We start from the raw sequence: 24,834 nt of genomic DNA on the forward strand, positions 1-24,834 counted from the left end.
CCTCAAACTGTTCACGAGTGATGACAGGAGGATGACCATCTGATCTAAGTCGTTCGGATTTACATTGACATCATTTGCAATGGTATATTGCAGGTAGAAGTAATTTTGTGCACATAGTTTGCTTTGATTTAGCACTACATACCTTAGATGCCCACTTTCCTTCTTCACGTACATGTCTACCATAAATATGGGCAGAAGCACCCAACTCCACAGCAGCAAGTTGAAGTTATGTTCATGAACCATCCCCAGCCATGGCAAGTATGTTGCAATGGCCAACATGCTGCCTGCTCAGCAAGTGACCTGCATGAATTGTGATCATGCTGAACGTTTTCTATTTTCAGTACAGTCACCTGTTCAACCGCCTGAACAGTTAGGCAGTGTCTATCAGTCTCCTCGTCGTCTCCCATAAAGTAAAATTGTAAAAGTTGTGCCTGCGGATTGGATGGATGTAAAAGGGCCCTTATTTAATGGTGCACTTTCCGCTGCACTGTAAAATCCCAGGCGTGGTGAGAATTCTGTAAGCTCCAAGGTCATCATGTGTAAACATGAATTAAATTTTTTATGGGGTTTGGAAATCACTGTGAATCATCAGTCTCGCCAGAAAATAATTCCTTTAAAGGATCAACTGGTGCTTCTAAAGTGGTAATGGATGCCTTGCCACCCAGAGCAACAAATTCCTGCCATTTCCTCCTGTACCATTTCAGTGACCCACAAAATCTGTGTGCCTCGTTCGTGCAGTCAATTTTGATGATACTGTGGTTAATGAAATCTGTAGTTGGATCATAGTTGGAAGCACACTTTTTTTAAAAAATCTCCAGGCATTCCTTGCAAATATTTGGTGACGTTCAACTTTGCCTCTTGGACTGTTCAAGAGGCATGCACAGAGGCCATTCGTGCTGCATTCACCTGATGCAGAGAAGCTGTGTTTTTGGCTGTCTCAGAAGCAAGCTGAGAGGCCATGTGTTCTGCTGTATACTTTTTGTCATTGATCATATGACAGCTCTGGTGTCTCCACTGCATGCTGAGGTGCAGTGCATTCAGTGTTTTGCTGAAGTTGAGTATGAGCCTGCATTGACGCTCTGTCTGCTCATTTCTCCACTGTTCAGCATGAACTAATGATTTTTGCTGTCGAGCTATCTACATAGCTCATTGTTAGCTCTGTGAAATATTTTATTTGCGTTTCCCAGTCATTAGAAATTTAAACAGTAATAAAATCAGTTCCTCGGTTTAGGTACGTTATCCGATGTAAGCAACGCAACCTAACAAATAACTACGCTAACAACAATACATCTACATCTACATCTACATGATTACTCTGCAATTCATATCTAAGTGCTTGGCAAAGGGTTCATTGAACCACAATCATACTATCTCCCTACCATTCCACTCCCGAACAGCGCGCGGGAAAAACGAACACCTAAACTTTTCTGTTCAAGCTCTGATTTCTTCTCTTATTTTATTTTGATGATCATTCCTACCTATGTAGGTTGGGCTCAACAAAATATTTTCACATTTGGAAGAGAAAGTTGGTGACTGAAATTTCGTAAATAGATCTTGCCGCGACGAAAAACGTCTTTGCTTTAATGACTTCCATCCCAACTCGCGTATCATATCTGCCACACTCTCTCCCCTATTACGTGATAATACAAAACGAGCTGCCCTTTTTTACACCCTTTCGATGTCCTCCGTCAATCCCACCTGGTAAGGATCCCACAACGCGCAGCAATATTCTAACAGAGGACGAACGAGTGTAGTGTAAGCTGTCTCTTTAGTGGACTTGTTTCATCTTCTAAGTGTCCTGCCAATAAAATGCAACCTTTGGCTCGCCTTCCCCACAATATTATCTATGTGGTCTTTCCAACTGAAGTTGTTCGTAATTTTTACACCCAGGTACTTAGTTGAATTGACAGCCTTGAGAATTGTACTATTTATCGAGTAATCGAATTCCAACGGATTTCTTTTGGATCTCATGTAGATGTAACAAGTAGATGTAACAATCAAAGAAGAAGAAGAAAAACAGTTAAATGAGGGAAAGAAACAACAAACATAACCCAGAAAGAAACTATTGAGATATTTGCAGACCAACAAAATCATCAATCACTCACATCTAACCAGAAAAGCCATGTCAGTATCCTAGAAAGCAAACTTTCAGTATGCTAGAAACAACCAAAATCACTGAAGAAGCTATGAATCATTGAAGCCAATGAGAGAAACTAAGTCAGTGTTCAAGAATCATTATAATATCACAATCCAAGTTCTCAACATCAGTTCTTCTGAGCTATAGAGACCCTAGAAGCAAAAAAAATCTACAAAAAAAAATTATAAATCCAAATCCAAACAGAAAATTGAAGTCGTTACTTAAGGATCCCAATATATCACAATCCAAAACATTTCCCAAACATTCTGTGAGTTGCGAAATATTTTCATGCTCATATGTTACAGAGTTTAGTGATGATTTTATCCTACAGGAATATTTCTGCTGTTCTGGATTTATGTATGTGCTTATTTCATTTGTTGAAACAGTTAAAAAATAATCCCTATGCTAAACTCATAGCATTTATTTGATAGGTAACTTTTATAGATGACTTTTTAGTCACATTATCCATCCCATAGGAACAGTAGTTATGTTGACCATCTCACGGGAACAGTGACTTTTTGGGAATAAAAGGTACCTTGCGTGTTAATTCAAGGTATAGGCTATCTCCATAGTTCATCCAAATGTGTCCAACCATTTCAGCATGAAGGAGTAAGAAACATACAACTCGATGAAGAAAGAAAGTTAACAATTTCTAGTTCGGTGCAGCACAAACTTCATAATATTTGCGCACATGCAACAATGTCATTTGCCCTCACATATGTAAGTGTTATCAGCAGTTATGTTCACATATAATCATAATCGTTTCCAGCCTCATGAAAAGCCTACCACATTCTACACATAAAGGCATCATTTCTCTCTGTTGCACACATTTAAATGACACTGTTGTAGGTTTTCAAGTGTCTCAGAAGCTATAAGATACACCTGATGCTCAGTGGCTAAAATGTGCTGGGCTTGTAAATAAGTATGGATTAAACACTTTGAGGATTGTACAAGTATTGTATCCATTACTTTGAATCATATTTGTAGTAAATATTAAACAATAAAAGCGTTTACACAAATACAAAGCAGTTCAAAAGATAAAGAGTAAATAGTTTTTTCTAAGAGTAATTATTGTTCCTCATTTCATACTATATGCTCCAAATTTATACATATCTTGTACTACACACTTTTAAAAGTACGCTCTGTGTTAATTCTGGGTATAAGCTAATTCCATCCCAAAGTTGTTCCAAATCCATCCAGCCGTTTCAACATGAGAATGTAACAAAATACTCAAACACAAACTTTTGTATTTATAATATGTATAGGACTTTTAGCCACGTACTACTTATTACAATCTTCAGAACGACTCACGAAGTAGTTAGGCTATAATATTTTACTTTTTTATTGCGACGAAAAGCTCATATTAACATTGAATCAATAACAACAGAACTATTATATATAATCAAAGAATAAACAATCTGTCCCTTGTGCGCGCCACCACAGAGTAATGCTATCCTTCACTGTGTGTCTACGGATGTTTTGCTGGCGACTCCCACACAGCCCCCTCTCTGATAGAGCGGAGCTCCGGGAATGTAGGGGTATTTATATTTCTGCTGATGCCCAGCTCTTGTGTGTACTGAAGGCATTGGTTGAACTTCTTCAGCTTCTGTTGCGGGTAGTGACGGTACCGCTCCCTCTTGTGGTGGTGAGGTGGTTTCATACTGGACCAGTGGTGTGGAAGGTGGCGCTTGGTGCCTGACCTCTGTGTCCTCTTCAGTCGGTAACATATGTGCAGGTTTGAGCCGTTCCAATGATACCACTTGACTCTTTCCATTTAGAGCTATCTGCATGGTATGTTCATTCTGTGAGGTCCAGAATATGGAGGCTGCAGCGGTGACTTGACAGTGTCCGTCCATAGCATCACTGTGTACATGAGCGTAGATCTTTGTGCACGAAAGTATTTACCGCTCCATGTCTCGAGACAGGAGATGGGCGAAGTCTGGCCATATGCTCGCGTACCATTTGCAATGTAAACGGCAATTTGGTCTGTCGTGCCCCTTCTTTATTGGTGAAGAATTCTGCAGGCAGTCGTAAGGGTTCACCATAAACCAATTCTGCGGTGGATGGCCCTAAATCCGTTTTCAATGCTGTGCGTAGGCCCAACAAAACTAGTGGTAACGCTGATGACCAAGATTGTGCATGGCACATTAATGCAGCTTTTAATGTTCTATGCCAGCGTTTCACCATCCCATTGCTTGCTGGGTGGTACGCTGTGGTGTGATGATGTTGCAGCGTTTCACCATCCCATTGCTTGCTGGGTGGTACGCTGTGGTGTGATGATGTTGGAACCCGGAGAGGTTCAACTGTGCTCGTGATATGTACTCCACCAAGGTAGAGGAATTTGTTTTCTCAGACCACTCCATGTTAACAGTAGAGTTAAGACATTTTATAAAAGGGGATGAGAGCAAGGCTGCACAAAAGTTAACAAAACCTAATACCTTAATAATAACAAAACACAATCTCATAAAGCTAACACACCAGCTGAGCATAACAAACTGGGACAAATTATTTCAAGACTGTGATTCCAGTGCCCAAACAGTTTACGAAACATTCCACTATTACTGAAAAGGTACTTTACAAGCCCATCTTGTTCAAAAGAAATACCATAAAACAAGAAAGGGTAAATTTTGGTACACCAAAGAACTGGAGAATCTAAAAAATAAGCTACTGCTGTTGAAGCGCCGTGCCAAAGTAAACAATTCTAATGAAATTAAGGATCTCGAAAAAATCACTAAGAAACTGTATAAGAAAGAGTTGCAATTGGCGAAACAAAGATACAACACAAATCTCATAAAAAAATAGTAAAAACCAATGCAAAACAGCCTGGTCAGTAATTAATACTGTTAAAGGTGAAGTCAGAAACTTTGACAAGACAGTCCCAATACCAGCAGAATACATTCAATAAATATTTTGTAAGCTGTGCTGATGATATCAAAAAGTTGATCAGTAAACCCAATGTAACATGTATAGATTATCTTAAGAGAGCGAACCTAAATCATAATAGGGCCAGATCATCATTGAAACACGTTAAAGAAGTCTATTAGACTGTAGCGTTCTTATATTAAACTGTCATGTTACCTATCACATCAGAACATGATGCACATCTTCTAATTTTCTATAATAATTTTTATTTTTTAAGAATATATATAATCTCACCTTCTCTCCTGTTTACAGTTCCTATGGTCCTGAAATGTTGTGCAGAATTTATAGAAAGTAACGGTATAGTGGATGGCATTTATAGGCTTTCTGGTGTCACATCCAACATACAAAAATTGAGGTATGTCACGGAAATTTATAACTAACTGATAATGTTAAGATTATTATTTTTAGTTTAATGATTATGCTGTCCCTTTGTATCAGGTAAATATAGCCTCAAAGGAGGAGTCATTGGACTTTGTGTGGTTCTGAAGCATAATATGCAGTCTGTGGTCATGAAACTGTTGGAAATGTAAATGGTGTAACAGCTCTGGCTATATCTGTGAACTGAGTTTGTGGCAAATGTCAGTGTATTGTAGAATACTTTTTCTTGTGTATCTATGAGAATCACAAAAGGTTGTGCTGTGTACTCTCTGTTCCATGTATTTCTTTCTTTTTTTTTTCCTTCAGAGTTAATATATTATACATTTGATATAGATAAAGAAACATACCTCAATTCACTTAACTGGCTTCCATTACAAATTTTACGTGTTTTGTAGAGGTTTAGTCATTGTAACAATGGGGAAGAAAATCGATTGTAGCTTCATTGCTGGCACCATCTGGGCTTTCACTTGTAGAGATTTAAGGAAATAACAGAGGTGCTTTTTGTGGTGTCACTGCCAGACACCACACTTGCTAGGTGGTAGCTTAAATCGGCCGCGGTCCATTAGTACCTGTCGGACCGTGTCGCCACTGTGTGATCGTAGACCGAGCGCCACCACACGGCAGGTCTCGAGAGACGTACGAGAACTCGGCCCAGTTGTACGACGACGTTGCTAGTGACTATACTGACGAAGCCTTTGCTCTCATTTGCCGAGATACAGTTAGAATAGCCTTCCGCTAAGTCCATGTCTACTACCTAGCAAGGCGCCATTAGCCTTAGATAGCTTGTATCTAAAGAGTCGCACTTGTATCGCCACAATCTCCAGATGTCTCATCAAGAACGATGTATACAAAGGAAGGATTAAAAGTTAAGTAGTCCAGAAGTTACGTATTTTCTTTATAGCATTCATTAAGTCTCCTGGTTCAGACCTCACTCCATCCTTCGTGAGTTAGCGCGTGCATCTTGGCCGCCTATTTCAATTAGTGTACGTAGTGTTGGCAAGTCTGCCAACACAACACTTTTATTAGTTGCAGCAAATTTTTAAATCTCTAGTCTGTTCCTGGATTTGTTCATTTTACTGCTACACCTTGCTTCCATACCATCACCATCCACTTCTGTATGAAGACCACCTGTAGACTTTTGTATCCATTACTGTCACTGTTATATGCTTTCATGTTGCATCTGTATGTTTTTCTAATACACCTGACCCTCCACCCATTAGGTCTTCCATTTGTTGCTGCTTACCGATTTATGGTATGTATGTCCCATTTGCTTTTCCCAATTTCTTAAACTAATTTTCTGTCATCTGTAACAACATAATTCAATTAAACTTTTTCCTTTGACCTTGGGTCTTGAGTGGCTTTCCTGGTTGGATCTTAAAAAGTTAAGTTTTTCCAGCTGTTATTTCTCTTGTCAGGTGAGCTAAGCCCTGACTATTAAAATATTGTAACTAATGTCTGTGCTTCGTGGAAAGCAGAAATTTTCCTGTTGTTGTTTGGTTTTAGTGTCACTGTGGCTTCAGTTTGAGTGTGACAATTTCATCAGAACAACATTTCCATGTAGATGATTCCTTTCCAAATCTTGGTCCAACCAGAGCAACTATTCTTACTGATTTTGCAATAGATAAGTAAAAAAGAACTAGTGGTTCTGAATCAAATTCCCATTTTATGTCATCTGCTGTTTAAACTTGTACCAAATGCAGTGTTCACAAAAGTTTATTCAGTGTTCACAAAAGTTTATTCTACAACTCATTGTTTTGTGGAATTGTTTGTAGCACTGTTTTGTGAACCATGTTCTGCTGTATGCCATCCCACAGTCTTGTAATTTCTCCAGTTCAAAATGGCTCTGAGCACTATGCGACTTAACTTCTGAGGTCATCAGTCGCCTAGAACTTAGAACTAATTAAACCTAACTAACCTAAGGACATCACCCACATCCATGCCCAAGGCAGGATTCGAACCTGCGACCGGAGCGGTCACGCGGTTCCAGACTGAAGCGCCTTTAACCGCACGGCCACACCGGCCGGCAATTTCTCCAGTAATTTATTGAGTAATGTTTATGTTTGAGGTTAGAAATCATAGTAACTTATTTCATTTTGATGGTAGTTAAATTTAATGGATATATTTTCAAATTATATAGAATGTTTAAAAAAAAGTACGCTATATTTTTAGAGGTGGTAGTAGGGATTAAAACAAGAAAACAAAATTATCTTGTAAATATGGGCTCTAAAATGGTGCGTGTGCTTGTTAAAGTTGCTACTCTAGAAATGATAATTTTGTCAATGTTGTATTCTTTTGTTGTCAGAAATGCGTTTGATGAGGACCGGGTTCCAGCCCTGTATGAGGATGAAGCTATTCTTCAGGACATACATTCAGTTGCTTCACTACTTAAAATGTATTTCCGTGAACTTCCAAATCCACTTTGCACTTACCAGTTGTATCATACATTTGTTGGAGCAGTGCAGGCTGGTACTGATGAAGCAGGCCGTCTGGCACGGATGAGAGATGCTGTGCATAAACTTCCACCTCCTCACTACAGGTGTGTACAGTATTTTATACATAGGGTCTCCAGAAAAGTAACTGAGGTGAATCAGATTATTCTGAAATAAATAAATGAATTTGATGTTTCAAAACATTTTAGAAGGATATAACTAATTTTATTTAACACATTCTTACTAAGTGTCTTCACATGTCAGTGTGTTCCTGTGCATGCAAACATACAGAGTGAAACAACGTGGTTGAATTTCTTGCTTTTTGAACATGTGTATTTTTATAATGAACAACTGCAGTAATTAATTATTATGATATATGTCCTAGTAACCAAATTATTATTTTAAGCATAATTTTCATCATGAAAATCATGTTTTATATAAAATCAGATTCACTGTCAGTCATAGAGACTATCTTATTTCCATACAGCATATATTCACTATCTTTTAATCCATATTATTTATATAATTCATTTGACTATTAGTCATTGGTAGAAAGATTAATTTGGTGTTGACTGCTGTGTGAACATTTGAGTTTGTTTATCAAAGTCATCATTTTGAGCTAATATTTCAGTTAGAAATCAAAATGTATTTCATACAGCCACTTTCTGCTTTATTTAAAAAAAAAATAAAAGAAAGAAAAAGTGCTTCCAGGACTAATAAAGAGTAGTGAAAAAGGGCCCAATATTTGTTTCTCAGGACACTGCAATACCTAGTGCGGCACTTGGCACGAGTAGCTTCTAGAGGTCACCTCACAGGCATGACGCCTCGTAATGTGGCCATTGTGTGGGCCCCTAATCTGCTCCGCTGCAAGGAACTGGAAGTTGGTGGTGTGGCTGCCCTGCAAGGGGTTGGAGTACAGGCAGTTGTCACAGAGTTCCTGGTATGCTATGCTGACCTTATTTTCTGTGAGGGACTACCGGCACAGGTTCCCATAACCAGACAGCAGTCGGAGGCTCTGGATGGTGAGTTTATTGCAAAGAATATTATTTCAGTGCTAATTGTGTACACATTCTATCCCTTCCTGTTGTAAATGATAAAGTGAGCTCTGAATTGCTTCTGTTGCACACGAGAGATAGATAATTTATTGGGTTGGTGCATACGTTCGTAGTGTTTTTCCATAAGTTTGATAAAAACAACAAATACAGTAACTTTCCAATTTGGTTGCTGTTGAACACAAATGGTTTTGAAGCAAAGAACTCATCCAGCCATGTTCGGATCGCATTTTCATCTGAAAAGGAAATTCCTTGAAGTCTCTTGTTCGATAGAGAGCAGAAAAGGAGAAAATCTGAGGGTGCAAGATCAGGTGGATAAGGTGGGTGTGGAATGACTGCCCAACCAAACTCCCATATAGTGTTTTTTGTCAGTCTAGCAAAATGTGGGCTGACGTTATCATGGAGTAGCGCCACTTCACGCAGTCTTCCTGGTTGTTGCTTTTCACCTGCAAGATGTTTCAGTTGTTGACAATAAATGTCAGCAGTGATAGTTACACCTCAGGGAAGCAATTTTTAGTACAACACATCATCGTTGTTCCACCGGATGCATAACATTATCTTTTGTGGATGTGTGGGTCTTTTTATGGGGAGTTTCTGCTTTGTTTGAACTCAACCCGTCCTTTCTTTTCCTTATGTTAGCATAAAGACACCATTTCTCATCACTAGTAATGATACAGGGTAGGAACAGTTGGTACTTTCATGAGTCAATTGATGATGAGCAAGCAGAGATACACATATGGCCACCTCCCGATTTTTGTGCTTTTGGCTTAGAGGATGCAGTTCCTGTACAAGCGATTTTTGGACCTTCCTCATTGTACACTATGTGATCAGAAGTATCTGGACACCCACAAAAACATATGTTTTTTATTTTAGGTGCATTGTGCTGCCACTTACTACCAAGTACTCCAAATCAGTGACCTCAGTAGTCATTAGACATTGTGAGAGAGCAGAATGGGGTGGAACTCGTGGACTTCGAACGTGGTCAGGTAATTGGGTCACTTGTGTCATACATCTGTACATGAGATATCCACACTCCTAAACATCCCTAGGTCCACTGTTTCCGATGTGATAGTGAATTGGAAATGTGAAGGGACACGTTCAGCACAAAAGCGTACAGACCGACCTCGTCTGTTGACAGTTGAAGAGGGCATAATGTGTAACAGGCAGATGTCTATCCAGACCATCACACAGGAATTCCAATCTCCATCAGGATCCACTGCAAGTACTATGACAGTTTGGCGGGAGGTGAGAAAACTTGGATTTCATTGTCAAGCGGCTGCTCAGAAGCCACACATCACACTGGTAAATGGCAAATGACACCTCATTAAGTGTAAGTGCATAAACATTGGATGATTGAAGAGAGGAGAAATGTTGTGTGGAGTGACGAATCACGGTACACAATGTGGCCATTCAATGGTAGGGTGTGGGTATGGTGAATTCGTGGTGAATGTCATCTGCCAGTGTGTGTAGTGCCAACAGTAAAATTCGGAGGAGGTGGTGTTATGGTGTGGTCATGTTTTTCATGGAGGGGCCCTGCACCCCTTTTTGTTTTGTGTGGCACTATCACAGCACAGGCCTACATTGCCCTTCACACTGTTGAAGGGCAATTCAGGGATGGTGACTGCATCTTTCAACATGATCAAGCACCTGTTCATAATGCACGGTCTGTGGTGGAGTGGTTACACGACAATAACATCCCTGTAATGGACTGGCCTGCACAGAGTCCTGACGTGAATCCTTCAGAAAACCTTAGGGATGTTTTGGAAAGCCAACTTCGTTTCAGGCCTCACTGACTGACATTGGTACCTCTCATCAGTGCAACACTCCTTGAAGAATGGGCTGCCATTCCCCAAGAAACCTTCCAGCACCTGATCGAACGTATGCCTGTGAGAGTAGAAGCTGTCACAAGGCTAAGGGTGGGCCAACACCATATTGAATTCCAGCATTACCGTTGGAGGGCGTCACAAACTTGTAACTCATTTTCAGCCAGATGTCCCGATACTTTTGATCACATAGTGTATGTAAACATCACATCATAGTGAAATAGTCACAGTACATCACATGTGCCTGTTTTCAAGTACACTGACATGGATCCTTGTGAATTAATGCATTTAAATAATCTTCATGAAACCCCATAGGTCTTCCTGAATGGGGATGGTTACTTATGTCAAAACAAACCTCTTTAAAAGGAGAAAACCATTTTATTGCCATGCTGTATCCAGTGGCGTTATCCTCATACACAGCGCAAATGTTCCTGGCTGCCTCTGCTGCTGCCACCTCTTTACTGAGCTCAAACAGAAGAACATGTCAAATATGTTTCAATTTCTCTACTTGGCATTCAATTTTTTAGTGTCCACAGCTCCACTCACTATCTCCAAATGATAATGTGTTACTTAAGTAGCAACTGTGAACTACAGTCTAACATACACAGTCACAACACTCACTTCTGTGAGAATCGTTACCACCTGACAGTTGGTGCAACAGTAGTGAGACAGCATCTGTAAAATTAAAGTTTGTTTTTAATCAGTTATTACATTTTTGTATTCCAAGCATTATTAAGTTTTCAAGAGACATGAATGATCGTGAAATACACGTAAAAACAGCCCAATCTCCTTGTTTCAGTGACATAAGCTACAGCTTAATGATAAAGAAATATTTTCAAATATATGTATAATTACAGCTTAATCCAGTGAAAACAAGAAAATGTAAACACACATATTTCATGCATGAGAATAATATTATTCTTTTGTTGTCTGTTGTTATTATGACAGGCACTTTCCTTGACATGTAAAAACGTTGTAGGGAGCCCAATGTTATACACAATCTTACACTTCACTCAACTTTCTAATACAAAACAATGTCTGAAGATGACCTTGTAAGCCGAAAACCGGTTAGCAATAAAAGTAATATTGTAGAACAAAAGCAAACTGGTGCTTTTCATTTATTCAATGTAATGTAATTACTTTTGTTTCAAAAGTGAAGATTTGTTAGTTAAGATTTGTTAAGATTTGTGCCATTTGTTGCACAGATGCAGCAACAATTGTGGAATTGGTTTCTTCTGCATTGGGAAACGATTTTATTGCTTTTGTTCTTTTATCATGTCTGTGTGGTTTTTCCTTCAGCTGCAGTTGTGGTAGCTTAGCCACTACATCAAATAATGTAGGTATTTCATTCCATACGCGTTATATATGTTCCACATTCACGAATTTGACTGGAAGTGTAGTGAAGAAATCTTCACATTTTTGAGTACATATACGACGCCTTTCTGCAAAAGGTCAGGTGTTCCACTGTTTATTTTTGTGTTCTTAAAGAAAATGACATTCTCCAGTGAATATCTTTAAGTTACAAGAAAATTGTAAATAACCTGTTCTGTAATGTAGTGCTTGACACCTCTTAAGAGTCATGAGGAAACCTAAAAAAAGACAAATCTGGCATCTTCTTCTTCTTGTTACTGCACAGTGTATTGCACTACAGACACTCCCATTTGTAAAAATCATTCTACACATTAATATAACAATTACCGTTTGCCTTCACAAGATGTCGTCAAACTCAGCAGTATAGCTTTATGGCCACTTGGCGACTGCAGTCGCAGTGGGTAACGAAAGAGGGATAGAGTGTCATGATTGTTATGTTAGACTGTGAGTGAACTAAAAATAAAAAATGCCAATCGACAAACAAACCCATAGCAACGAGAAAACCAACAGGCAAAGCAAAAATACTATGAACTAGGCATGAGCCTAATTGTTGGTATACTTAATATTAACTGTTTTTTTAGCCATAGTAGTAATTGTTGCAGGGTAGTATAGACTTTTTCCTTTTGGTATTGTTCTCAGCAATCTTGATATTATTGTCAAAGTTATGTAGATTGTGAACAATATATTTCATCTGAGAATAAAGGCAATATACCAGTCTAGTTAGTATTCCCCCTGCAAGATAATGTTGATCAGAAACTAAACTTTGTGTTGTGGAAAGCAAATTGGTCAAGTTCAAAATTACACAGTTTAGCTGATAAAGATTCCCACAAAACAGTCACTGATTCCTCAACATCATATAGCTAATTTAAGAAAAGAAACTGATTTCTCATGAGGAAATCTGTGCCGTATATCAAGTTGTGGGACAGTAGCATTAAAAGAAATGAGTCTAACGGTTATTAAATATTTTCAACATTTTGCAGCTCTGTCAGCAACTGTATAATGATTAATTATAATTTTAAAAACCAACAGCCTCAGTTGCAAAGTTTACCTAGATTTACCTAGGTTTCAGTCGGGATAACTCAACCTTCTTCAGAATAAAAGTAACTACCATTTGTCCATAGTGGACATCATCAAGCTAAAACTACAAATCCATAAGTTATCGTCAGACTGTAAAAACTTACCTGAAACTTGGTCAACACACTTAAAACTATTGGCCAACATAGGTCGGTTATGCTCAAAGCTAAAGTGTGACTTGGCGAACATCGCTCTGGTCAACACACTTAAAATAATTGACCGACAAAGGTCATATGTACTTGAGGAACTAGTCTAAACTATGGGAGGATGACGGGAAAATGGTTAAATTGTGATGTGATTTGGCGAACAACGCTGTTGGAGCGATGTTCGCCAAGTCATATTTTAGCTTTAAACATAATTCTGCTGTCATTCCCTAAGTTCAGTGGTAGTGGTCACCAGGCCCAAATTATGATGGCAGTGTTCCACACACAGTTTTTACAGTATGTGTGTGGATCACCTCCATGAAAACGAATTGAGTACCCCATTGCCGCCACATTATCCCCTGCTTCAGTGTTTTCTGTAACTCATAACTGTAACCCCGTCATGAAGTGCAATCGGGCATGTGCAATAGTTTATTTTTACTTGATTCTAGACCATTTCAGGTCAAATATACTAATCTTGAATAATGACCATCTATTTTATACGGCCCGTATTGCCGGATGTTACAGATTAGATTGTTCGTAAGTTCATACATGACCATTTGTGTGCTAAGTCAATAGGATGTTCGTGCTTTGCAACCATAGCTAAGCAACTGCTTAACATTTACGTCTCAAAAGGTTTTTTAGACCTAGTCATAATAATAACAATGTTGGCTTTATATTATCCTTCCCACTCCTAAGTTCTTTTTAGGTGATTAAACTTCATGCTTAAGCACAAAATTTTCCTAGACAGGCCATACATTGTAAGCATGTGATGTTTTCCTCATATCATGACCAACGAATACTTCATAAATGATAAGACAGTCAATCTAAGTATGTTCTGCACAGGATAACATATACGCCCTTTTCCTCAGCCATACCTTTTATTTCACTTTACTAGTAAATTCGAGGTCAGGGGTTAGGTTCACGTCTTGTCCCAACAAGTACCCATCACACAGTTTACATGCAGGCGCAAGGTATTGTGTCGGCCTAGGCAGTCCTCATGACGCTATGGACAGTGCCAGTACAGCACTCGTGACTGCCGCATCGAGGTCGCGAAGTGGGGCCGAGGCAGTTTCAGATAAGTTTTTACAGTCTGATGATAATTTACGGATTTGTAGTTTTAGCTTGATGATGTCTGGTATGGACAAATGGTAGTTACTTTTATTGTGAAGAAGGTTGGGTTATCCCAACTGAAAGCTAGGTAAATCTCGGTAAACTTTGCAACTGAGGCTGTTCGTTTTTAAAACTAAAATCTAATGGTTGTTTTGAACACTTTTAAATATCTTGATTATAAGGCAAAGAGAGAAATACAACACAAAAAATAACGTAATTAATATTCAGCAATTTGCATATAAGTGGCATATTTATTCTTATCAGTTAAGGCTGTATAACTTCAATTGCCAATGGAGGAGAGTTTTTTCAAAACTTGATATGTGCAAAAAAATTTCAAAATTGAGTTAGGTGTGGTAGTGTCATAATTCTGACCTTTTACATCAACCCCTAAGCCAAGCCTTGGCAAAAATCGACCATTGCCGTGTATATGAACACTTCGAATCACAAGGTTTCAGCAAAACATGATATATACATTCTTACAGTTGTAGCAAAAGTCGACAAATGCAATATAATTACTCTTTCATGTCTCGGCTCTCTTTCCATCTTTCTGCAGCAAGCTGTTAACAATAATGGAGTACACTGGTTGCTTTAAGCGGTGTTATTGTTGTAACAATATGAACTGGTGGGAGTAGTGTTGCAAGCAGACTTCATTGTCATCGGAACACCCGCAGCTTACTTTTAGACAAGTATTTGCTTGATGCTCACTTGTACATCTACAAAGAAGTATTGCAAGTGGAAGCAGAATGGATGATGAGCCTTGTGATTCTGAAAATGGCTTACAGGTCAGTGATTGTTTTGATGAGAGAAAATCCTGATTCAAGAAAAGCTTACATCGGCCTGAAACACAAAGCAAAAAGTGTAAAAAGAAACCTATCATTAAAGGCAATCATGGACTTGAGGTTTCACCTTCAAAAGCTACAGGAATGAAAGAATGCAAAGCTGCTGAACTCTGCTATGAAGTTGTTTCTCATTTTCATCACCACATGATGTCATTAAATAAAATGGATCGAGATAAGTTCCTGCTAAAAGTTCTTCACCTCGGCACAGAGAAGTGGATACCCAGAATGCAGAAAGGAAGAAAACATCGCCAGTGAAGTGTACCATTGTTGTTGTTGTTGTGGTCTTCAGTCCTGAGACTGGTTTGATGCAGCTCTCCATGCTACTCTATCCTGTGCAAGCTCCTTCACCTCCCAGTACCTACTGCAACCTACATCCTTCTGAATCTGCTTAGTGTATTGATCTCTTGGTCTCCCTCTACGATTTTTACCCTCCACACTGCCCTCCAATGCTAAATTTGTGATCCCTTGATGCCTCAAAACATGTCCTACCAACCGATCCCTTCTTCTAGTCAAGTTGTGCCACAAACTTCTCTTCTCCCCAATCCTATTCAATACCTCCTCATTAGTTACGTGATCTACCCACCTTATCTTCAGCATTCTTCTGTAGCACCACATTTCGAAAGCTTCTATTCTCTTCTTGTCCAAACTGGTTATCGTCCATGTTTCACTTCCATACATGGCTACACTCCATACAAATACTTTCAGAAACGACTTCCTGACACTTAAATCTATACTCGATGTTAACAAATTTCTCTTCTTCAGAAACGCTTTTCTTGCCATTGCCAGTCTACATTTTATATCCTCTCTACTTCGACCATCATCAGTTATTTTACTCCCTAAATAGCAAAACTCCTTTACTACTTTAAGTGTCTCATTTCCTAATCTAATCCCCTCAGCATCACCCGATTTAATTTGACTACATTCCATTATCCTTGTTTTGCTTTTGTTGATGTTCATCTTATATCCTCCTTTCAAGACACTGTCCATTCCGTTCAACTGCTCTTCCAAGTCCTTTGCTGTCTCTGACAGAATTACAATGTCATCGGCAAACCTCAAAGTTTTTACTTTTTCTCCATGAATTTTAATACCTACTCCGAATTTTTCTTTTGTTTCCTTTACTGCTTGCTCAATATACAGATTGAATAACATCGGGGAGAGGCTACAACCCTGTCTCACTCCTTTCCCAACCACTGCTTCCCTTTCATGCCCCTCGACTCTTATAACTGCCACCTGGTTTCTGTACAAATTGTAAATAGCCTTTCGCTCCCTGTATTTTACCCCTGCCACCTTCAGAATTTGAAAGAGAGTATTCCAGTTAACGTTGTCAAAAGCTTTCTCTAAGTCTACAAATGCTAGAAACGTATGTTTACCTTTTCTTAATCTTTCTTCTAAGATAAGTCGTAAGGTTAGTATTGCCTCACGTGTTCCAACATTTCTACGGAATCCAAACTGATCTTCCCCGAGGTCCGCTTCTACCAGTTTTTCCATTCGTCTGTAAAGAATTCGCGTTAGTATTTTGCAGCTGTGACTTATTAAACTGATAGTTCGGTAATTTTCACATCTGTCAACACCTGCTTTCTTTGGTATTGGAATTATTATATTCTTCTTGAAGTCTGTGGGTATTTCGCCTGTCTCATACATCTTGCTCACCAGATGGTAGAGTTTTGTCATGACTGGCTCTCCCAAGGCCATCAGTAGTTCTAATGGAATGTTGTCTACTCCCGGGGCCTTGTTTCGACTCAGGTCTTTCAGTGCTCTGTCAAACTCTTCACGCAGTATCTTATCTCCCATTTCATCTTCATCTACATCCTCTTCCATTTCCATAATACTGTCCTCAAGTACATCGCCCTTGTATAAACCCTCTATATACTCCTTCCACCTTTCTGCCTTCCCTTCTTTGCTTAGAACTGGGTTGCCATCTGAGCTCTTGATATTCATACAAGTGGTTCTCTTCTCTCCAAAGGTCTCTTTAATTTTCCTGTAGGCAGTATCTATCTTACCCCTAGTGAGACAAGCCTCTACATCCTTACATTTGTCCTCTAGCCATCCCTGCTTAGCCATTTTGCACTTTCTGTCGATCTCATTTTTGAGACGTTTGTATTCCCTTTTGCCTGCTTCATTTACTGCATTTTTATATTTTCTCCTTTCATCAATTAAATTCAATATTTCTTCTGTTACCCAAGGATTTCTATTAGCCCTCGTCTTTTTACCTACTTGATCGTCTGCTGCCTTCACTACTTCATCCCTCAGAGCTACCCATTCTTCTTCTACTGTATTTCTTTCCCCCATTCCTGTCAATTGTTCCCTTATGCTCTCCCTGAAACTCTCTACAACCTCTGGTTCTTTCAGTTTATCCAGGTCCCATCTCCTTAAATTCCCACCTTTTTGCAGTTTCTTCAGTTTCAATCTGCAGTTCATAACCAATAGATTGTGGTCAGAATCCACATCTGCCCCTGGAAATGTCTTACAATTTAAAACCTGGTTCCTAAATCTCTGTCTTACCATTATATAATCTATCTGATACCTATTAGTATCTCCAGGATTCTTCCAGGTATACAACCTTCTTTTATGATTCTTGAACCAAGTGTTAGCTATGATTAGGTTATGCTCTGTGCAAAATTCTACAAGGCGGCTTCCTCTTTCATTTCTTCCCCCCAATCCATATTCACCTACTATGTTTCCTTCTCTCCCTATTCCTACTGACGAATTCCAGTCACCCATGACTATTAAATTTTCGTCTCCCTTCACTACCTGAATAATTTCTTTTATCTCGTCATACATTTCATCAATTTCTTCATCATCTGCAGAGCTAGTTGGCATATAAACTTGTACTACTGTAGTAGGCATGGGCTTCGTGTCTATCTTGGCCACAATAATGTGTTCACTATGCTGTTTGTAGTAGCTAACCCGCACTCCTATTCTTTTATTCATTATTAAACCTACTCCTGCATTACCCCTATTTGATTTTGTATTTATAACCCTGTAATCACCTGACCAAAAGTCTTGTTCCTCCTGCCACCGAACTTCACTAATTCCCACTATATCTAACTTTAACCTATCCATTTCCCTTTTTAAATTTTCTAACCTACCTGCCCGATTAAGGGATCTGACATTCCACGCTCCGATCCGTAGAACACCAGTTTTCTTTCTCCTGATAACGACGTCCTCTTGAGTAGTCCCCTCCCGGAGATCCGAATGGGGGACTATTTTACCTCCGGAATATTTTACCCAAGAGGACGCCATCATCATTTAATCATACAGTAAAGCTGCATGTCCTCGGGAAAAATTACGGCTGTAGTTTCCCCTTGCTTTCAGCCGTTCGCAGTACCAGCACAGCAAGGCCGTTTTGGTTAATGTTACAAGGCCAGATCAGTCAATCATCCAGTCTGTTGCCCCTGCAACTACTGAAAAGGCTGCTGCCCCTCTTCAGGAACCACATGTTTGTCTGGCCTCTCAACAGATACCCCTCCGTTGTGGTTGCACCTACGGTACGGCGATCTGTATCGCTGAGGCACGCAAGCCTCCCCACCAACGGCAAGGTCCATGGTTCATGGGGGAAGAGTGTACCATTATAAAAAGGAATAGTGAAGTAGTTCCAGTTTGTGCCGCCAGTTTGCAAGGAGTATCTGGCATGTCAGAGGACAGGTTATCCTGTGTAGCAAGCAGGTTCCATGAAGGAGGAAGGTTGTCATAAGAAAGGAGAGGAGGTGGCAGAAAAGGAGAGGATCATAAGGAAGTAACTTTGCCATTAAGAATGCTATTGAAAATGTAAATGTATAGAGAGCCACAATGAAAGGGGAAAGTCTATGAGAGGTTATTTGCCTTCAGATATCACAGTCTATGGAATTTTCAAGAGATTCTGTGAAGAATGAAAGAATTTTGGACTGAAACACTGTTTCTTATCAAAATACATATATTTTGCGAACTCATACCGATACCTGCTCCACTTGTAATGTTGGTGTAATGGAAATAAAAGTTGAAACTCGTCTGCAGAAGGAAAATGAATCACAAATAGACAGATTACATGAAATTAGTGCAAAGCAGTTTTATGATATAATAAAGGAAGATAATCCTAGTGTCATTATGATTTGCTTTAACGAGCAACAAAACCGGCCTTTTCCAAAACTATCAGTCAGTGAAGTTTTCTGCATTAGACAAGTATGGTTATACAATCTGTGCATCGTGATCCATACAAAGGAGCAAAAAAGGGGAAAAGGGGAAGCAACATTTTCTACACCTGGTTGGAGAAAATATCTGCAAGAGGATGCACTGAATTTGCTTCAGCTTTGCTGGACTTTCTTCTGACTTAGATAAAATAAAAATAAATAGATAAAATAAAAATAAATAGATAAAATAAAAATAAATAAATAAAAACAGATGAGGGACTCCTGGTTCCCGCCTGTGAGAGACAGGCAAGGTCAGACATGTTCAGTATTGCCTACCGCTGCAATGGAAGTAACATGCGAGGAACAATACGTGGCTTTGAAATTCTGCTTTCGTCTCAACAAATCTTCAGCTGAGGTCTATACAGTGTTACAGGAGGCTATGGAGAGTCCGTTCTTCCCCACAGCACAGGTTGAAGGTGGTTTAAAATGTTTAAAGAGGGGAGACAATCAATTTCAAAGGAAGGTGGATCCAGTGCTCCAATTACTGCTCTTACATAAGAAAACATCAACATTGCTGCTGTCATTCTTAGAGAGGATCGACGAATTACCTTAAGACCTCTTTCTGAAATACTGAACATTTCATTGGGTGCCATCCATATGTTGGCGACAGAAAAATTACACGACACTTGTTTGTGTGCGATGGGTTCCAAGATTGTTGATTCTCGAACAAAAGGACATTCAGGTGCAGGTCTCCATCCAGTTAAAGCTGATGTTAGAGGAAGATCCAGAGTTTCTTTCAAATGTAATCACTGCTTATGAAACTTGGCTACATCATTTTGATCCTGAGAGCAAACAGCAAAGCTCAGTGTGGAAATCTCCTCCATCACCAACCCCCAAAAAAGCAAAAGTGGTTGCTTCTGTTGGGAAAGTTATGGTCATCTCATTCTTTGATATTCATGGAATGGTTTATCAGTATGTTGTACCTGCACACACATCAGTAACTGCCCAATACTACAGGGATGTCCCGAAAACAATGCAAGTCCATATCATGCGCAGAAGACCACATTTCTGTGAAGCAGTCTGGATGCTGCACCACAATAATGTGCAGCCACATATTGCCAATGTTGTTGCTGAATATCTTGCAAAAATGAATGTGAAGTGCATCCCTCACCCTCCCTATAGTCCAGATTTAGCCCCATGTGACATTTTTCTATTCCCTTCTTGAAGAAATGCCTTTGTGGGAGGCATTATCAATCATAAGAAGCAGTGTGGAGGCGATTTTGAATGACCTCTAAAAAAATGGTTTCCAGCATGTATTTGAAGACTGGCAGAAACTCTGGGACAGGTGTATCTCATTCATGGGAGACTGAGAAGGACCATCAAAATTATGAGGCTGAGTAAAGATATGTTGTCAAAAAAAACTATGATCTTTCTTTATTGAACAGTCCTTGTGTATATCAATCCTCAGATTCTTGCAACAGCCATAATAAAAATAGTTTTATGATGGCGATGCTGACAACGTTCTTGCAAAATAGCACAAAATTGTATAATATTTGTCACTTCTTCCCTGTTGGTGGCCATAGCTACATGCCTCCAGAATTGAGAAAACTTACAGAAAAGAGAAAGCATTTTGTGTCCTGAAGAATATTAGGATATTTTAGAGGAGCACGGTACTCTCAATGTTGTAAACACAGACTGGATTGTTAAAATATAAAAGATAGTGTCCAGGAAGTACTAAAATAGAAGTTGTTATTCAAAATGAGCAGCCAGCATGTCATCTTATACAAGAAAGCAAAGAAAATTGTTAATGTGTCAGTAAGTGATACATACTCTTGGGATCCAGTACAACTTGACATCCTGAGACAAAAGAAACCATGCCATCCAACAGTACTAACTACTACACTCTTACCAAACCAAAATATGGTAAGCAAACAAAAGAAGAAAGATGTTTGTGCCTTGCTAAAGTATTTTGAAATTCCAGAGGGTACAGAGGTGTTTTACAAAGAAGTCCTAGACAAATGATGTATAGATGTAAGAGGGAAAACTTGACAATAACGATGTGATTGTAGCATGCAATACTTTTTGTGTTATACTTCATGTAATACTGATTAGCTAAACTATTATGTTAAATTAGTTACCACTGCTGTTATTGTATTATGCCACTGTATTTCTATTATTATTGCTCGAACAGTCCACGGGTGTACTGCCGGTCCATAGAGTCCAACGGGCACAATATTTTGGCGATCAGACATGTCGCCATTGTCAGGTGCGCTGACGAACTGAGCTCCTGACGGTGGGCAGCCGTCTTAAATCCCCTCCCCGTGCGAGGCGTTCTCTCCACAGTCCGCGCCCGCGCATCAGCGGTCAGTGAGAGGCTGGCGTCGGTGTCTGTGGTGGCGTCGGTGTAATTGCCTCGTCCGCCCCAGTCACCCATTCGTTTCCTTTGCTGAGTGTCTTTTTAATTAGACTCAGTGCTGGTTCCCATGCCCTGCTGAGGTTGTAGCCACACTCTCGGTTGATGTGTCCGTCCGTGGTACGAATTTCGATGGCCTCTCTAATGACGCTGTCCCAGTATTTACATGTTTAGGCCAAGACCCTGGTATGTTGGTACTCCATTTCATGATTTTTGGACTAACAGTGCTCTGCGACTGCAGACTTGTTGGGGTACCCAAGTCGAGTGTGCCTCTGATGTTCTCGGCAACAATCTTTGATGGTGCACACTGTGTGTCCGATATAAGTCTTCCCACATTGACACAGAATCTGGTATATGCCAGCCTTCCACAAACTGAGATCGTCTTTGACACTTTCCAATAATGGTCGCGTTTTATTGGTGGGCAAAAGACAGTTCCTACTCGGTGTTTCCTCAATATTCGTCCTATTTTCCCCGATAGTGCGCCAGTATATGGTACATAGTCAGTGGCTCTCTCTTTCTCCGTGAATTCTTCCATCTTCACACGCTGTACTGCAGAGGTGGGGAGGAGAGCGCAAGTGATCTGCCATTCTGAGTACCCATTTTTCTGGAATACAGTTTTGAGGTGATCCAGCTCTTGGGGTAGACTCTCTGTGTCAGAGATGGTGCGTGCCCGATGCACCAGTGTTTTTAGCACCCCATTCCTCTGTGCAGGGTGGTGGCAGCTATCTGCTTGCAAATTTGGAGACTGTAGAAGTCACGGAGAAAGAGAGAGCCACTGCCTATGTACCATATACTGGCGCACTACCGGGGAAAATAGGACAAACATTGAGGAAACACCGAGTAGGAACTGTCTTTTGCGCACCAAATAAAATGCGAGCATTATTGGGAAGTGTCAAAGATGATCTCAGTTTGCGAAAGGCCAGCATATACCAGATTCCGTGTCAATGTGGTGAGACTTATATTGGACAGACAGTGCGCACTATTGAAGACCATTGCCGAGAACATCATAGGCACACTCGACTCGGGTACCCCAACAAGTCGGCAGTCGCAGAGCACTGTTAGTCCAAAAATCATGAAATGGAGTACCAACATACCAGGGTCTTGGACTAGACATCTAAATACTGGGACAGCATCACTAGAGAGGCCATCGAAATTTGTACCAGGACGGACTCATCAACCAAGATTGCAGCTTCAACCTCAGCAGGGCATGAGAACCAGCATTGGGTCTAATTAAAAAGACACTTAGCAAAGGAAACAAACGGGCGACTAGGGCGGACGAGGCAATTACACAGATGCCACCACAGACACCAACGCCAGCATCTCACCGACCGCTGATGTGCGGGCGCGGACTGTGGAGAGAACACCTCGCGAGGGGAGAGAATTTAAGACGGCTACCCGCCCTCAGGAGCTCAGTTCGTCAGCGCACTTGACGATGGTGACATGTCTGATCGCCGAAATATTGTGCCTGTTGGACACTATAGACCGGCAGTACACCTGTGGACTGTTCGAGCAAGAAATACGTCGGGAGAAACTGAAGAATCACATCTATTATTATTGTTTGTGTTCTCAATAAAGTCAAAAACTATAAATAAAGAATGCTATATATAACAATATGTACAAAAATACACTTTTTACAACGGTATTATGAGAAGGAAAGTTGCTGCTCACCACATAGCAGAGATGCTGAGTCCCAGATAGGCACAACAAAAAGACTGTCACAAATAAAGCTTTCGGCCATTGAGGCCTTCGTCAACAATAGGCGTAGACACAGTCACTCACACACACACAAGCACGCAAATGCAACTCACACACACAACTGCATTTGTGTGTGTGTGTGTGTGTGTGTGTGTGTGTGTACATCTATTGTTGACAAAGGCCTTAATATCTGAAAGTTTTATTTGTGACAGTCTTTTTGTTGTGCCTATCTGCAACTCAGTGTCTCTGCTACATGCTGATAGCAACGTACCTTTTCATAATATTACACATTCCATCATAGATTTTCCGTTGTTTGACTTTTTACAATGCAGACATATAATAAACACTACAGCACATAAAAATATCAGCTGTGGAAAAAAACACACAGAATTAAAGAAGGCAACGTAACTGATACCAGCAATAATTATAAGCATTTTTGACTTTTGGAGAAAAAAAAAAACTGGAAAAATCACACCTTAATATAACGTAATATAAACATCACATATCCCATCAAAGGCAGGGCTACCTGTGAAATTGGTTGTGTGATCTACCAGCTAAGCCGGAAGTACCTTGTCTATGCTGCATTCTACATGGGCATGACAACCAATATGCTGTCTGTCCGCATAAATGGCCACCGACAAACTGTGGCCAAGAAACAATGGACCACTCTGTTGCTCAGCATGTCACCCAACATGACATTCTTGACTGCTTCACAGCCTGTGCCATATGATCCTTTGCACCAACACCAGCTTTTCTGAATTGTGCAGGTGGGAACTCTCCCTGCAATATATCCTGTTCCCGTAACCCTCTTGGCCTCAACCTTTGTTAGTCATTGTCTTCACCCATCTAGCCCCTTCTCTGTTCCCATTCCAGCACTACACAGCCCTCTATCCCAGCAATGCAGGCAGTCTTTTTACCGTATTTACTCGAATCTAAGCCGCACTTTTTCCTGTTTTTGTAATTCAAAAAACTGCCTGCGGCTTAGAATCGAGTGCAAAGTAAGCGGAAGTTCTGAAAAATGTTGGTAGGTGCCGCCTCAACTAACGTCTGCCGTCGAATATATGTAGCGCTAGACAGTGCTTTGCAGGTGCAAAGATAAATTCTGTTGCCAAAACTTCTGCGTCAGTAAATAAATTAAAAGAAAAGGTAGAAGAATGTAAACATTATGCAGTGTATTCTTTCGTGTTTCCTGCTATCTCATTTAAATCCTGTCTGCCTAATAAACTATGAAACTAGTGAGAGACAACAGCAAACGCGGAAGAATGTACATATCATGTCATGTTTATATGCGTATTATTCTTATGCTGAATAGTGATACAGTCCGAAATGAAGCACGGCAACT

The 24,834-nt window shown here is 40.0% G+C and overlaps 1 protein-coding gene across 1 annotated transcript in view; it reads left to right on the forward strand.

Moving 5' to 3' along the window:
• The window catches only part of LOC126204448 (GTPase-activating protein CdGAPr), an 837,561-nt gene that overhangs the window by 757,087 nt on the left and 55,640 nt on the right, over positions 1–24,834 (forward strand). The window contains exons 8-10 of the mRNA XM_049938835.1: positions 5,312–5,414; positions 7,740–7,973; positions 8,623–8,888. Of these exons, the coding sequence (XP_049794792.1) occupies positions 5,312–5,414; positions 7,740–7,973; positions 8,623–8,888 (603 nt within the window). The remainder of the gene's footprint in view (positions 1–5,311; positions 5,415–7,739; positions 7,974–8,622; positions 8,889–24,834) is intronic.

This window comes from Schistocerca nitens, chromosome 9 (assembly GCF_023898315.1).
Source record: "Schistocerca nitens isolate TAMUIC-IGC-003100 chromosome 9, iqSchNite1.1, whole genome shotgun sequence".
Lineage (NCBI taxonomy): Eukaryota > Metazoa > Arthropoda > Insecta > Orthoptera > Acrididae > Schistocerca > Schistocerca nitens.